This window comes from Arvicanthis niloticus, chromosome X, assembly GCF_011762505.2.
Source record: "Arvicanthis niloticus isolate mArvNil1 chromosome X, mArvNil1.pat.X, whole genome shotgun sequence".
Lineage (NCBI taxonomy): Eukaryota > Metazoa > Chordata > Mammalia > Rodentia > Muridae > Arvicanthis > Arvicanthis niloticus.
The window spans coordinates 3,346,140-3,362,202 of record NC_047679.1 but is presented as its reverse complement, the minus strand read 5'-3'; the positions used below and the strand labels follow the sequence as shown (position 1 = coordinate 3,362,202).

General features: G+C 42.0%; 1 protein-coding gene across 1 annotated transcript; it reads left to right on the top strand.

Annotated features, from left to right (window-relative positions):
* The first annotated feature begins 13,612 nt into the window (after window positions 1-13,612).
* LOC117694741 (mortality factor 4-like protein 2) lies at window positions 13,613-14,202 on the top strand. Its single transcript, XM_034485714.2, has one exon. It carries the CDS (start codon window positions 13,613-13,615, stop codon window positions 14,120-14,122), a length of 510 nt encoding a protein of 169 aa, XP_034341605.1. The 3' UTR covers window positions 14,123-14,202.
* Window positions 14,203-16,063: the final 1,861 nt, after the last annotated feature.

Genomic DNA, 16,063 nt, shown 5'->3' with positions numbered 1-16,063 from the left:
AACTTTTACATCAAGGTTAACATGAGTTACAACTGGCTGGACCATGACCAGAGATCTATAGAAGGATGAGGTAACTGTAATTAGATGTTTGTTTATATAAGACATCAGACTCCTGCATAAGGAACAAGCAGATGGAAGCCTAGAGAAGTCAGTTAAAGTCAGCATCTAAGGAATGAATCTGAACAAAATGTGTCCACGCAGTACTCCTTGCTTTCACATATGGTAACCTTTGTATGTTTGATTCTAACATTTTTTAAATTTATTTTTTACCTGGTATTATATTTACATTTCAGATTTTCAGATTTTATCCTTTTACCCCACTTCCCCCCACCACCCAGGAACCTCCTATTGCACCCCCCTCCTCATACTTCTATGAGGATATGCCCCCACTTATCCCCCCAGTCCCACCTCCCTACCCTCCCATCCCTCCCCCACTCAGTGTTTGTCCTTCATGGGACCAAGAATCTCCTCTCCCACCTATGCCCGACAAGGCCATCATCCCCTACATATACTGCTGGAGTCATGGGTCTCTCCCTATGTGCTCCCAGACTGGTGGTTTAGACCCTGGGGAGCTCTAGTTGGTTGTTATTGTTGCTCTCCTCATGGGGTCACAAACCCTTTCTGCTCCTTCAGTCTTCTCTCTAACCTCTCCATTGGGAAACCCTTGATCATATCAGTGGTTAGCTGTGAGCATCGTCCTCTGAATATGTCAGTCTCTGGCAGACCTCTAAGGAGACAGCTATATCAGATTCTTGTCAGCATGCACTTCCTGCCATTCACATCAGTGTCTAGCTTAGGTGACTGAGCATGCGATGGATACCCAGGTGGAATGGTCTCCTGATGGCCCCTCCTTCAGTTTCTGTCCCACACTTTGTTTTCATATTTGCTCCCTTGAGTATTTTTGTTACTCCTTCTAAGTAGGACCAAAGCATCCACACTTGGTTTTCCTCCTTCCTGAGCTTCATGTGGTCTGTGAGTTGAGTCTTGGCTCTTCTAAGCTTTTGGGCTAACATCCACTTATCAGAGAGTAAATACTATGTGTGTTCTTTTGTGATTGGGTTAACTCAGTCAGGATGATAATTTCTAGTTCCATCCATTTACCTAAGAATTTCTCACATTCATTATTTTTAATAGCTGAGTAATACTCCATTGTGTAAATATACTACATTTTTTGTATCCATTCCTCTATTTAAGGACATCTGGGTTCTTTCCAGCTTCTGGTTATTATAAATGAGGCTGCTATGAACATAATGGAGCATATGTCCTTGTTATATTTTGGAGAATTTTCTGGGTATATGCTCAGGAGTGGTATAGCTGGATCCACAAGTAATGGTATGTCCAATTTTCTGAGGAACCAACCACCAGACTGATTTCCAGAGTGGTTGTAGCAGCTTGCAGTCCCACCAACAATGGAGGAGTGTTCCTCTTTCTCCACATCCTCACCAGCATCTACTATCACCTGAGTTTTGGATCTTAGCCATTCTGACTGGTGTGAGGTGGTATCTCAGGGTTGTTTTGATTTGCATTTTCCTGATGACTAAGGATGTTGAGCATTTCTCAAGGTGCTTCTCGGCCATTTGTGTTTCCTCAGTTGAGAATTCTTTCTTTAGTTCCTTCCCCTCTTTTAAATAGAATTATTTGGTTGTCTGGAGTATAATTTCCTGAATTCTTTGTATATATTGTATATTAGCCCTTTATCAGATGTAGGATTGGTAAAGATTTTTTCCCAATCTGTTGCTTGCCATTTTGTCTTATTGACAATGACCTTTGCCTTACAGAAGATTTGCAATTTTATGAGGTCCCATTTGTCAATTCTTGATCTTAGAGCATAAGCCATTGGTGTTCTGTTCAGGAACATTTCCCCTCTGCCTAAGTATTTGAGGGTCTTCCCCACCTTCTCTTCTATTAGTTTCAGTGTATCTGGTTTTATGTCAAGGTCCTTTAGCCACTTAGACTTGAGCATTGTACAAGGAGATAAGAATGGATTGGTTTACATCTTTCTACATGCTGATCTCCAGTTGAACCAGCACCATTTGCTGAAAATGCTGTCCATTTTCCACTGGATAGTTTTAGCTCCTTTGTCAAAGATCAAGTGATCATAAGTGTGTGGGTTCATTTCTGGATCTTCAATTCTATTCCATTGATCTTCCTGCCTGTCTCTGTACCAATACCATGCAGTTTTTATCACTATTGCTCTGCAGTACAGTTTGAGGTCAGGGATGGTGATTTCCCCTAGAAGTTCTTTTATTGTTGGGAATAGTTCTAGCTATCCTGGGTTTTTGTTGTTCCAAATGAATTTGAAAATTGCTCTTTCTATCTCTGTGAAGAATTGATTTGGAATTTTGATAGGAATTGCACTGAATCTGTAGATTGCTTTTGGCAAGATGGCCATTTTTACTAAATTAATCCTGCCAATCCAGGAACATGGTAGATATTTCAATCTTCTGAGATCTTCTTCTATTTCTTTGTTCAGAGAGTTGAAGTTCTTGTCATACAGATCTTTTACTTGCTTTGTTAGATTCACTCCAAGGTATTTTATATTATTTGTGACTATTGTGAAGGATGTCATTTCCCTAATTTCTTTCTCAGCCTGTTTATCCTTTGAATAGAGGAAGGCTACTGATTTGTTTGAGTTGATTTTATATCTAGCCACGTTGCTAAAGTTGTTTATCAGGTTTAGGAGTTCTCTGGTGGAAGTTTTGGGGTCACTTAAGTATACTATCATATCATCTGCAAATAGTGAAATTTCGACTTCTTCCTTTCCTATTTGTATCCCTTTGACTTCCTTTTGTTGTCTAATTGTTCTGGCTAGGTCTTCCAGTACTATATTGAATAGGTAGGGTGAGAGTGGGCAGCCTTGTCTAGTCCCTAATCTTAGTGGGATTGCTTCAAGTTTCTCTCCATTTAGTTTGATGTTGGCTGCTAGCTTGCTGTATATTGCTTTTAATATGATTAGGTATGGGCCTTGAATTCCTGATAGTTCCAAGACTTTTAACATGAAGGGATGTTGAATTTTGTCAAATGCTTTCTCAGCATCTAGTGAGATGATCATGTGGTTTTTTTTTTCTTTGAGTTTATTTATATAGTGGATTACATTGATGGATTTCCGAATATTGAACCATCCCTGCATTCCTGGGATAAAGCCTACTTGATCATGATGGATGATTGCTTTGATGTGTTATTGGATTAGGTTTGCGAGAATTGTATTGAGTATTTTTGCATCAATATTCATAAGATAGATGTTGTCTGTCACTCTGAGATCAGTTGCTTCTCTGCCACTCTAGGTTTGGTGGTCCCTCTAGGATGTCTCGGGATCCAGTGTACACACAGGAGCAGACTGGGCAGGGGTCTGTGCCAGGCCTCAGATCCAGGAGAGGGCTTATTCTAACATTAACAATATCAGTTCTTATATAATGAACAAAAGTCTCTCAAGTAAAACACAATTTTTTTATTAGAAAGTATTTGATAAGGTGAAATTTTAAAAATTGGGCTTATTACCTTAAATGACCATATCTAGAATGTGAATACATAATACATATTTGGTTAACATCAAATTGTTACAGATATATTCTAATAAATATATTCCAGTAAATATCAGACAATTTAATTTTAAGGTGTAGTGTTCCAAAGAAATGATTTTCAACATCTAGTTTTAAAAGTATAGTTCCAGAAACAGTGACTATTTTATCAAGAGTAAATGATTCATATTATAAAGTTTTCTAAATTTAATCCTATTAACAGAATCTTTTAAGATTTTGCTACCTTCAACCATACCCTGGACCAACAGATGAAACTAATCAGTTATGTTACATATGTCATAAATAATTTACATGTAATATGGACTAAATTGACAAAGAAGGCAAAAGCCAAGTCTATTCCTTCTTCTGATAGCACAAATCTCTAGGTCACCATATCCTGACAACAGTAAGCATGTTTGTTAACATCATTCTATTTGAAAATAGATTGGCTGCTTAGAGAAAGAAATTATAAAGTGAAATGACCAAATTAAATGAGCTTTTGTCTTTTGAAATTTCTTAGGAAACATCATTGCCAAAGCCCTTCTGCTCCTTGTAGGCTTCAAGGTGAAAGGACAGGCTCTGGCCCTGGAGCTCTCAATCTGGGTAGAGACTGGATGATATTCTCCAACACCACAGGTGAGCCCTGGTTGGAGAGAATCTAAGTCATTTCCTCCCCAAGAATCTAAAGGCTTAGGGAATCACTTAAAAGGATCATTTGTTGAGTCTGCAGATATAAAACCAAAGTCAACAATACCACTTGGACATTCTGGATAGCTTTCCAAAGCTGAGTTTGATGACTGAGTATCTGGCATCCTTCTTTAATGAGGGATCATGGATAGTTAGTGTATAGAAGCTGGAATTAGATTTTATCAAGAGGAAGAATCAAGTGCCAGGGTAAAAGGTACAGTCAAGTGAAGTAGCCTACAGGTCCCATACCAGTCAGATGGTAGGCTTAGGTACAAAGTTGTGCTGGTCACAGCATCCTCATAGGTCAGTTCAGGAGACATTGAGGACAGAGTAATTGCTATTTGCCTCTCTGATGTTTGAGATGTTTAGGTGAGATGAGGATGCACACTCTGGGATCCTTCTCTGAGTAAAAGAATCTGTTCCCCATCCCCCAACTCCTGTCATGTGAGACATGAGGACAAATGTACCTTCAAGATAAAGAGGAGATTTTTTTCTGGTTTGTCCTACATTGTCAGGGCTGTAAGGCCTAAACATCTGGAGTCAGAAGCAGCAGCGTTCTGGCAGATCTTATTTGCTAGGCATCTTTGTCCTGAAATGAGGCTAGCATGCAACTTTCTATGGTGGGATGGTGCTCCTTCCAAAGGGATGACTAGAGCTGGATGGGTTTCCTGACATTTAGGTGTATAGTAAATTCAACTCATTTTACTCAAGCATTCAATCCTTTATAGTCAATTTTTATATACCCGATTTTGAATATTATTTTGCACTATACAAACTAAGTTTGCTTCAAATTTGTTTTTTATACTTGCTTTAGTAGTAATGTTGACAACATACACAGAATAGTTTATGACAGGATATAAAAATTGGACTCTAAGTTTGCCTCTATCAATGAATTACATTTCTACTAAGCATGACTGACCAATAATTAGTTTAAGAGCTTATAATGAATTACAATGCTATTATAAGATTAGAATTTTATAATTTTATCTTTGCTAATTCTAAGCTTGAAAATTATAATTCTTGAATTAAAAGAAACTTTAAATCATAAATACAGTCCACAAAGAGACTGGGCACTCATTTTCCTAAACCTTTTATAATATACTTTTACAAAATGCCAGTGTTTTATATGACTCAGTTTCAAAACAAACCACCTTTATTATTCTAAGAAAAGGGAGATACAATGATAAGCAGAAGGCTCAGTTGGTAGTATCTATATTGATTTATATCACATGTTTGCCTTAGCCACAATGGTGGTAAGTCTCATTGCATGCCCTTTCTTCAACATTAGTAGAGATGTGGGTGAGTCACATGGCAAGCCTCATGGGTTTTATATACTCATCAGCCAAGATGGCAGCAAGCTACATGGAACTCCAAGGTGAGTGCATCAGGTACATACTCTTTTTGTAATCAAGAGTTGAATCCAAGGTACATACACAGCATATCATAGCAAATTAAGATTACTTATACATAGATTTGTAAACATCACATTCAATGAATTTATAAATCCTACAGTACAGAAGAAATGGAGTATATGATAAACCACAGTATTATGAAGAGTTTACATTTTAGCAACTTTTAAGCACAAAGTGTCTTTTCCTCTGCTCTTCTGTTTTGCTCTCTTTCTCTGTCACTGAGTCAGATGGCCAGCCTGAGCCAGGACAAAGACTTTGGAAGAAAATTTTAGACAGACATACCTGGGTCTGGAGAAGATGGGCCAAAATCCAACTCCAGAGCTGCCTTCTCAGTAGACTAGGACAGCAAGTAACAAATTTTCAGCAGTATTCATGCTCAAAAGACATGTGAATCTCTGTAAGACTGACCCCAATGATCTGTATATCCATAGCCAGTTTGTGTGTGCCTGCAGATGGGAGCTGGCAACCTGAAATGCTTTCCCTCCTAGCCATGAAAGACATAGAGGAATTTTCCAGGTTCGTAGAGGCAGACACAGAAGGAGGCCCAAAACACAAGGCAAAGAGGCATAAGGCAAAAGAGTCCTATGAAGTTACAAGTTTGGAGGCCCAGCAGAAAAGACAGACATCCTGTCTTTACACCTTGAGAAAGATGTGAGGGAGCTAGGAGTTATATGTGGGAGGTGGCATCAGACCATGCTACTATTTTATTGCATGGATTATTTCTAATTCTTGTAAAACTGGAACATTCTCCACTTCTCTCACTACATTTTCTTGCTTAACCTAATCAAAAGCTTATTCATTTTGTGGTAACTTTAATAAGAATGGTCCCCGTAGGATCATCAGTTTGAATGCTTTGTTCTTAGTGGAGATATCTAGAAATGGTTACAAGGTTGTGGCCTTGTTTAAAAGCCAATAGCCAGGCCCAGTGTCATTCTCGCTGCTTGCCTGCCTGTGGTTCTCATTATTATAGAAATGGTATAATCTGTTTCATCTACTGTTTTTCTATTCTATATCTTATCAATTTCCACTCAAATCTCCATTATTTTATTGGTTTTGCTTGTTTACTTTCTTCCCTTTTTGCCAGTGTCTTGGGAGAAAAGGTCAGATTATTGAATTGATATATTTAAAAATATGTGTGTGTACTATCTTTGTAATCATGAGCATGTGTGTGTAGGTGATCTAATAGCTCAGAAGAAGAAATTATTTTTTAAAGATAAAGTTGCAGATTGTTGTGAAGAACTAGATATAGGTTGTAGGGACCAAACTAGGGTCCTTTACAAGACCAGCAATTGCTGAGACATCTCTCTAGCTCCCTTTTCTTTTTTTTGTAACAGTCAAAAATTTCCTCTAAGACCTAATTTAGTGATGTCCTGTATATATTCATATATTTTGTCTTAATCTGCATTTGTTTTATTTCCAAAATATTTTCTCTGTAGTTGAACTTTCAGTTCTCCTGCTTCAGCTGTCCAAATGGCTGGAATGGTAGGTTTTCTCCACCAGGTGTGGTGTTTTCACAGTACTTTTTAATTTTCCTTTTTGTTTTTTCCTTTATACATTTTTATACTATTTAATTTTCACAGATTTCTAACTTTATTACATTGTGGTTAAAGAACATACTTAATGCTATTTCTATGCACTTTTTTTCTTCTTGACAGTGTATGATCTAACATAGAGAATATTCTAGATGCATTTGAGAAGAATGCCTATTCTGCTATTCTTGGGTGAATTGTGTGGATTTATTTCTAGGATTATTTGCTTCATAGTGTTGCTCAAGGCTTTTCCCTCATTGTTGTCTTCTCCTTAGGATTCTCTCTTAGGGTTTTATTGCTGTGAACAGACAGTGTGACCATGGCAACTCTTATAAAGGACAACATTTAATTGAGGCTAGCTTACAGATTCAGAGATTTAGTCCATTATTATTATGACAGAAAACATGGTGGCATGCAAGCAGACATGGTAGTACAGAAGGAACTGAGATGTGGATCTACATCTTGATCCACAGGCAGAAGGAGACTGTATGCCACACTGGGTATAGCTTGACCATAGGAGACCTGCATTCCACCCCACACATTGACACACATCCTCCAGCAAGGCCACATCCACTCCAACAAGGCCACACACTCTAGTAGTGTCATTCCCTATAGGTCAAGCATTCAGACACATGAGTCTATGGGGGCCATACTTAGTCAAACCACCACATGTTCTATCCATTACTGAAAGTAGCTATTGAAATAGCCAACTAGTACTTTTGAATTGTCTATTGTATTTCTGTGAATTTTTGCTTCATATACTTTGTTCTCCTTTTTAGGTGATTAGATGTTTATTATTGGGATAACTTCCCAATAGTCTAACCCTTTCATAATTAGAAAGCTTTCTTTAACCTGTAATGTTTTTGTTTTAACATCTATTTTTTTTCTGATACTGACATTGCTACTCTAGCATTCTTAGAGTTGCAATTTATGTCTTGTATCTTTTTCCATTTGTTAAAAAGATGTATTTATTTTTATTTATATGAGTACACTGCAGCTATCTTCAGACACACCAGAAGAGCTCATTGAATCCCATTACAGATGGCTGGGAGCCACCATGTAGTTGCTAGGAATTGAACTCTGGAAGAGCAGTGCTCTTAACCACCTGCCTTTTATTGCCTATTGTTTCTCAGGGATTAGAGGCTGGAAATGACACCCCTTTCTTTTTCTCCCTCTGGGATCTAGGAATCTCAAACCTGGTACATCTTTGCAATATGTCATATAGTACTGCAGTTTCTTTTCCTCTGACCCAAGCTTGGGGAGAACTTGGTCTTAAAATTAAAAGGGGGGGGGGGGAAGATACGGAGGCAGATAATCACGTGCCTCCCCCAGTCAAAGAAAGTTGATATATCTAGGTTGGGTATTGGGTCACACATCTAATTCTATGGGCATCTTGATATTGAGCATTACCAAACTTATAAAGCCTTTGATTAACATGAAAAAAATTGTATTAAAGAAAAAAGGAGAAGGGAGCATGGGATAGGGGTGTTCTAGGGAGGAGAAGTGGGAAAAGGAGATGGCATCTGAAATGGAAATAAAACATCCAATAAAAAATAAATAATAAAAAGAAAAAAACAGTCACAATCCTTTAACAACAAAAAAGAGAAGAGGAAAGCCCGCCCTCCTCATTATGACATCAGAGTGGTGATCCAATCATTTGGCTGTGGAACATAGTAAATTTACATAAGACTACTGATTGGTTGATGGGCATAAGACCGCCCCCTAGATGACGTTTGTTTACGAATTGTTGCCAGAGCAACCAGCATTGGAGCTGGTGGTCGGACAAGCAGCAGTAAGCTCTTAACTGCCGCTCCTCCACCCTCTTTAAAAAGAGCTGAATTTGATTAAAAAAATTCAGGGATTTGATCCTAAATGTAGAAGTCATTTGGACTACAGATTTTGAGTTCTGTTCCCAGTTGATTTTTTTCCAGTCATGCCCAGAAAATCTGGGAATTCATTAGTTCTTTGAAGACAAAGCAAGAAGACTGGTTAAATGAGTTCCAGAAAGAAAGGCCCTTGCCTTTCTGGCCAGCAGTTTGCTGAAGGAGATGACATCATGAAGCTGCAGCCAAGTGACAGGCGGGTCCAAAAGGCGAGAAGTATCTCCTCAGGACACAAGTCAACAGAGCCAAGGAGTCTTCAACCAACTCTTCAAAGAAGACGGCGAGGCCGCTCTATGAAGAAAAGTCGTTCTGTGGAGAAAGGTTACTCTGAGGAGAAAACCTGTACAGTGGAGAAAATTCCCTCCACCGAGAAAAACCTTTCTGCTGAGAAGCCTCCTTCCATCAATGAGAGGCGTCGCACTAGAGTTAGAAGCTTCTCCGCTGAAAAGCTGCTGATAGCAGAGAAGCATCCCAATGCTGAAAAAAGCCTTACTACAGAGAAGAAGAGATCCTCTGCTGAGAAGTACTCTTCAAATGAAAAAGGTCAGATGACCCAGAAAAGTTCTGCTGGGAGGCGCCACTCTGAGACACATGGCTCTGGAAAGAGTCCTCCCTTTTCTGAGAAATGCCACCCTACAGAGAAATGTCATTCAAGTGTGAAGCGTGGCTCTTCAGACAAGGATCATCCTGCAGATAGAGGTCGTTCCAGCAAGAAAAGACGCCCTACAGAAAAACCTCAGAAAGGTCGGTTGACAGGGAGAAGTCCCTATGCTCCTGCCACAGTGAGAGGGCGTCCTACAAAAAGAGGTCAACCCACAGAGAAAGGCCTTTCTACTAAGAAGGGTCCCTCTAATGAGAACCGACCCCCTGCAAAGAAAGGCTGCTCAGCCAAGATACATAGCTCTGCAGAGAGAGATCAGCAGATACAGAAAGGTGGTGCTACAGATAGTAGAGTCCCTAGAGAGAAATACTGCCCTTCAAGGAGAGGTCGTCCTGCCAAAAAAAGTCGTCTGGAAGAGAAAGGCCACTCAGAGAAAAGTGCCTGTGCATCAAGAGGAAGTTCTTCAGGAAAAGATCTCTCTGCAGGAAGATTTCACCGCAAGAGAAGCAGCCCTGCAGAGGAGGGTGATTTAGTCAAGTGTAGTATCTGTGAATCCAGTGTACCCTCTGCAGGGACAGATTGCTTTGCAAGAAGTCACTCCAACAAAAGCAACCCTGGAAAGAAGAGTCGCTCCATAGAGTGTGGAATCTTTTCATCGAGAGTACCCTCTGCAGGGAAAGATCTCCATGCTGGAAGAGGGCACACCCAAAAAATTCATAGGGCAGAGAAGGGCCTCTTGGTGGAGAAATGTAGCAGTACATCAAGAGGACCCTCTACACGGAAAAATCGCTCTGGAGGAAGAGGTGGCCCCAACAAAAGTGGCGCTGTGGAGGAGGGTCTGTCATTCGAGCATAGTCGCAGTCCATCAAGAAGACTCTCTTCAGGAAAAGATCCATCTGGAGGAAGAGGTCGCCCTAACAAACAAGGCCCTGCAGAGAGGGTTGGTTCTGTTGAAAATAGTAGCAGCCCATCAAGAGGACACTCTTCTGGGAAAGATCGATCTCGAGGAAGATGTCACCCAAACAAACAAGGCCCTGCAGAGAGGGTTCGTTCAGTTGAGGGAAGTAGCAATCCATCAAGAGAACACTTTGTACCTGAAGATCGATCTGCAGGAAGAGGTGACCTCATCAAACACAGCCCTGGAGAGAGAGGTCGTTCTGTTGAAAGTAGTAGCAGTACATCAAGAGGACCCTCTTCATGGAAAGACCGATCTGGAGGAAGAGGTCGCCCCAAAAAACTAGGCCCTGCAGAGAAGGGTCGTTCAGTCAAGAGTAGTAGCAGTCCATTAAGAGGAACCTCTACAGGGAAAGATCAGTCTGGAGGAAGAGGTCGCCCTAACAAAAAAGGCCCTGTAGAGAGGGGCCGTTCAGTTGAGGGCAGTAGCAGTTCATCAAGAAGAACCTCTACAGAAAAAGAACGTCTTGTGAGAAGATGTCACTCCAACAAAAGTAGCCTTGCAGAGGGATGGTGTTCAGGGAAAGATTTCCCTTCAGGAGGTCACCCAAACAAAAGTGGCCCTGCAGAGGAGGCTCAGTCAGTCGAGGGTAGTAGCAATCTATCAAGTGGACCTACAGTAGCTAAAGATCGGTCTGCTGGAAGAGGTCGCCCCGACCAACAAGGCCCTGCAGAGAGGGGTCGTTCAGTTGAGGGTAGTAGCAGTCCATCAAGAGAACCCTCTCTTCCTAAATATCTATGTGCAGTAAGAGTTCACCTCATCAGATACATCCCTGGAGAGAGTGGTCATTCTGTTGAAAATAGTAGCAGTCCATCAAGAGGAACATCTACAGGGAAAGATCTATCTGGAGGAAGAGGTCGCCCAAACAATCAAGGCCCTACAGACAGGTGCCGTTCAGTTGAGGGCAGTAGCAGTCCATCAAGAAGAACCTCTACAGGAAAAGAACGTCTTGTAAGAAGATGTCACTCCAACAAAAGTAGCCTTGCAGAGGGATGGTGTTCAACCAAGTGTGGTATCTGTACACCAAGAGGACTCTCTGCAGGGAAAGATTGCCCTTCAGGAGAAAGTCACCCAATCAATAGTGGCCCTGCAGTTGAGGGTCAGTCAGTCGAGGGTAGTAGCAATCCATCAAGTGGTCCCTCTGTAGCTAAACATCGATCTGGAAGAAGCGGTCACCTCAAGAGACACAGCCCTGCAGAGAGGGGTCATTCTTTGGAAAGTAGTAGCAGTACATCAAGAGGACCCTCTTCAAAGAAAGATCAACCTGGTGGAAGACGTTGCCCCAACAAACACAGCCGTGCAGAGAGGGGTCGTTCAATCAAGAATAGTAGCTGTCTATCAAGAGAACCCTCCTCAGAGAAAGATCGATCTAGAGGAAGAGGTTGCCCCAACAAACAAGGCCCTGCAGAGAGGGGTCGTTCAGTTGAGGGTAGTAGCAGTCCATCAAGTGGACCCTCTGTAGCTAAATATCTAGCAGGAAGAAGTGGTCACCGCACTAGACATAGCCCTGCAGAGAGGGGTCATTCTTTTGAAAGTAGTAGCAGTACATCAAGAGGACCCTCCTCAGGGATAGATCGATCTGGAGGAAGACATTGCCCCAACAAACACAGCCGTGCAGAGAGGGGTCGTTCACTCAAGAGTAGCAGCAGTCTATCAAGAGAACCCTCTTCAGGGAAAGATCGATCTAGACGAAGAGATTGTCCCCCAAATGAAAGACCTGCAGTGAGGGGTCGTTCAGTTGAGGGTAGTAGCAGGCCATTAAGAGAACCCTCTGTCCCCAAAAATCGATCTGGAGGAAGAGGTCACCCCAACAGACATAGCCCTGCAGAGTGGGGTCGTTCTGTTGAAAGTAGTAGCAGTCTATCAAGAGAACCCTCTTCAGGGAAAGATCAATCTAGAGGAAGAGGTCGCCCCAAAAAACAAGGTCCTGCAGAGAGTGGTTGTTCACTCGAGAGTAGTAGCAGTCTATCAAGAGAAACCTCTTCAGGGAAAGATCAATCTGGAGGAAGAGGTCGCCCCAATAATAGCAGCCCTGGAGAAGAGGGTCTTTTGGTCAGGAATGGTAGCAGTTCATCAAGAGGACCCTCTGAGTGGAAAGATCGCCCCACTGGCCAAAGTTGGCCTTTTAAGAAAAACCACCCTGCAGTGGAGGGGCGCTCAGCAGAGAGTGGAATTTGTGCAGACAGAGGGCCCTCTGAAGGGCAAGAGCAACCTGCAGTGAGAAGTTGTCCCGAAAACAGTCACCTTGAAGAGGAATTTTGGGTTTTTGGAAGGAATAAATCTGCAAAAAGAGGGCCTTCTACAGGGAAAGATCACCCCTTTAGCAGAGGTCAGCCTCTGAAGAAAAGCCGCCCTGAAGAGGGAGGCTGCTCAGCAGAAGGGGGTAACCATGCAGAGAGGGAAGCATCTGCAGGGGAAGGTTACCCCACAGGCAGAGGTCAGCCTCAGAAGAAAAGCCACCCTGCTAAGGCAGGGCACTCAATTAAGAAGAAACCTTCTGCATGGAAAGAGCCCCACACTGGGAGAGGTCAGGTTTTAAAGAAAAGCCACCTTGCAGAGAGGCATCCATCTGCCTCTATGAAAATTTGTCCTCCTACAAAACATCGAGCTGCAGAGAAAGTTGTCTGTGCAAAGAGAGTTCGTTCTCCAGAAAGAGTTCACTCCACGGAGAGAATTCATCTTGCTAAGAAAAGTTGTCCTGCAGAGAGACAGCTCTCTGCTGAGGAAGGTAGCATGGCAGAGCCTAGTTGCTCCTTTGGGAAAGATCTTTCAAGAGAAACAGCTAACTCTTCCCAGGAAAGCTGCACAGCTGAAGAAGGGAGTAGGGTAGACAATATGCATTCTGTGGAGAAAGGTCATGTCTCCATGGAGAAAGGCTTCCCTGAAGAGAAACTGTCTTCAGGATTCGTGTCTAAGGCGACAGAGCCAAACAATATGCCGAGTCCTCTAGAAAACAAAATTGGCAGTGATACCAATCAAGTAGCCCAGGTCTCTCACCGTAATGTGCCTGTGACTGTGAAGATAAAAATGGGAGTTGAGTTGAGCTTGCCTGGTGAACTGAAGTCTCGTCTTGTTGAGGACTGGGACTTGGTCATCAAGCAAAAGCAGTTATTCCAACTTCCTGCTGAGAAGAGTGTAGATACCATTCTTGCAGAATATGTGACTTTTGTGAAGTCACAAGGGCTTGCTGATAATAGAGAATACTCCGTTGATGAGCTTGTATTTGGAATAAGAGTGTATTTCAACAACATGCTGGCCACGCAGTTGCTCTACCAGTTTGAAAGGCCCCAGTATGCTGAAATTCACCTAGCTTATCCTGATAGTCCAATGTCTCAGGTTTATGGGGCTCCACACCTCCTGCGATTGTTTGTGAATATTGGGACTGCATTGGCCCATTCACCTCTTAACAGGCAGAGTCTTCTCTTAATGTGTAACTATATGCATGGTTTTCTTGAATATCTTGTAGAGAACTCTGCTTTGTTTAATGCCAACAATTACAGAGTAGCTTCTGCTGAATATTGCTGCAAAGCCCTGTGAAGGGTCAGCTGACCACTTAATCAGTAAATATTTCTGTTTCCTGTTTGCACTGTGTAATTGATGTTCTTGAAAACTATATAACAGGGCTGAATGTTTCCATTTGATTATTGTTGTTGTGAGCAGAAAATAATAGTAATTCTTTACCACCATGTACCATCATTCAACAACAAATAAATGTTCACTAAAAACTTTGTTGCTTTTTTTACAATGTTGTTTGTATGTAGGTGCTTCTATGCCTTCCATATTATGAATTTCTCCTACATACTCATATAATATGATAAAATGCTTTCATTTCTAGTGCCTAAGGTTTGACATAATGGATATACACAAAACACATATACACATAATTAAAAATAAAAATCTTTTTAAAAGATAAAAGGGCTAAGGAGGTCATGAGTTCAGTTCCTACATTAAAGAAGAAGAGAGGAAGAAGCAGAGAAGGCAGAGGAATGACTGATAAAGAAAAAGGAAGAAGGGGATGAGGGGGAGTTAGAGGGGGAAGAAGAAGAGGGGGAGCAGACTTGGAGGAGGGCAGGAGGAGAAGAGATGGACAAGGAGGGAGAAAGGAAGAGAGGAGGAGGTAAAGGAGTGGAGCAATTGGGAGCAGGAAGAGAAGAGGAAAGGGAAGAAGGAAGAGGAGAGGAGCAAGGAGAAAGAAGGGGAGGGTTCCAGAAGATGAGGGGTAAGAACATGAGGAGCTGGAGGAGAAATAGGGGAAGGAGAATGATGTGGGGGAAGAAGAGAAGAATGGGGGAGGAAGAGACACAAGACAAGGAGAGGAAGGAGGAAGAAGGTAAGGAAGGATAGGGTAGAGAAGGAAAGGGTGAGAAGAAGGAAAAGGAGGGAGAAAATAGGCCAAGAATATAAAGCAGACTGGAAGAAATGGTGGAAAAGGGAAAGAAAAAAGGAAGACAAGAAGGGCCAGGGCAGGGAGGAGAAGGAAAACAGAAGTAAGATCAGGAGGAAGAGGGTAAGTAGAAAGATTGGAGAAAAAGGAAGAGGAAGAGGGGGAGGAGGAGAAAGAAGAGAGGAAGATAAGATGGGGAAGAACAGAAAGAGGGGGACAGGAGGACAAGAGGGGGAGGGAGATGACAAGAAGAGTGTGGGCAGAGGGGAAAGGAAGAAAGAAAGAGTGGAGATGGAAATGGGAGAAGGTAAAAGGAGAACAATAAGTAATGGAAGAAAGGAAAGAGGAAGGAGAGAGTGAAGGGAGGAAATACTAGAAGGATGAGGAGAAGGGGCAAGGCAGGGAGGAGAAGGAAAGCTGGAGGAGGAAGAGAAGGAAGGGGAAGAAGAGATGTAGATGATAATTCCAAGCAGGACAAATGGGCCAAGAAGGAAAGGGAGGGAATTGAAGGGATGGAGGATGAAAATTCCAAGCAGGACAAATGGGCCAAGAAGGAAAGGGAGGGAATTGAAGGGAAGGAGGAGGAGTGGTTAGGAAGGAGGAGGAATAGGATGAGGAAAAAAGGGGGAAGCCAGAGGGGAAAGGAAAAGCAGGGAAACGAGCAGATGAAAAGGAAAGTGTGGTTTGAATAAAGTAGTGCCCGTAGAGAGTGGCCCTATCAGGAGGTGTGGCTGTTTTTGGAGTAGGTGTGGCCTTCTTAGAGGAAGTGTGTCATATCTTCCTGCTGATTGAGTTGTAGAACTCTCAGCACCATGTCTTCCTGAATGCTGCCATGCTTTCCACCTTACTGATAATGCACCAAATCTCTGAACTAAAAGATAGCCCCAACTAAATGGTTTCCTTTATAAGAGTTGCCTGGATCATGATGCTTATTCACAACAATAAAAATACTAAGACACAGGGTGAAGAGGAAGAAAAGAAGTGATGAAGAACAGGAATGAATAGAGATATGAGGAAAAGGGGAGGAGGAGGGGGAGGAGGGAAGAAGAGGGAAAGGAAGAGAAGGGGGAGAAGGAAGAGGGGACAAGGATGAT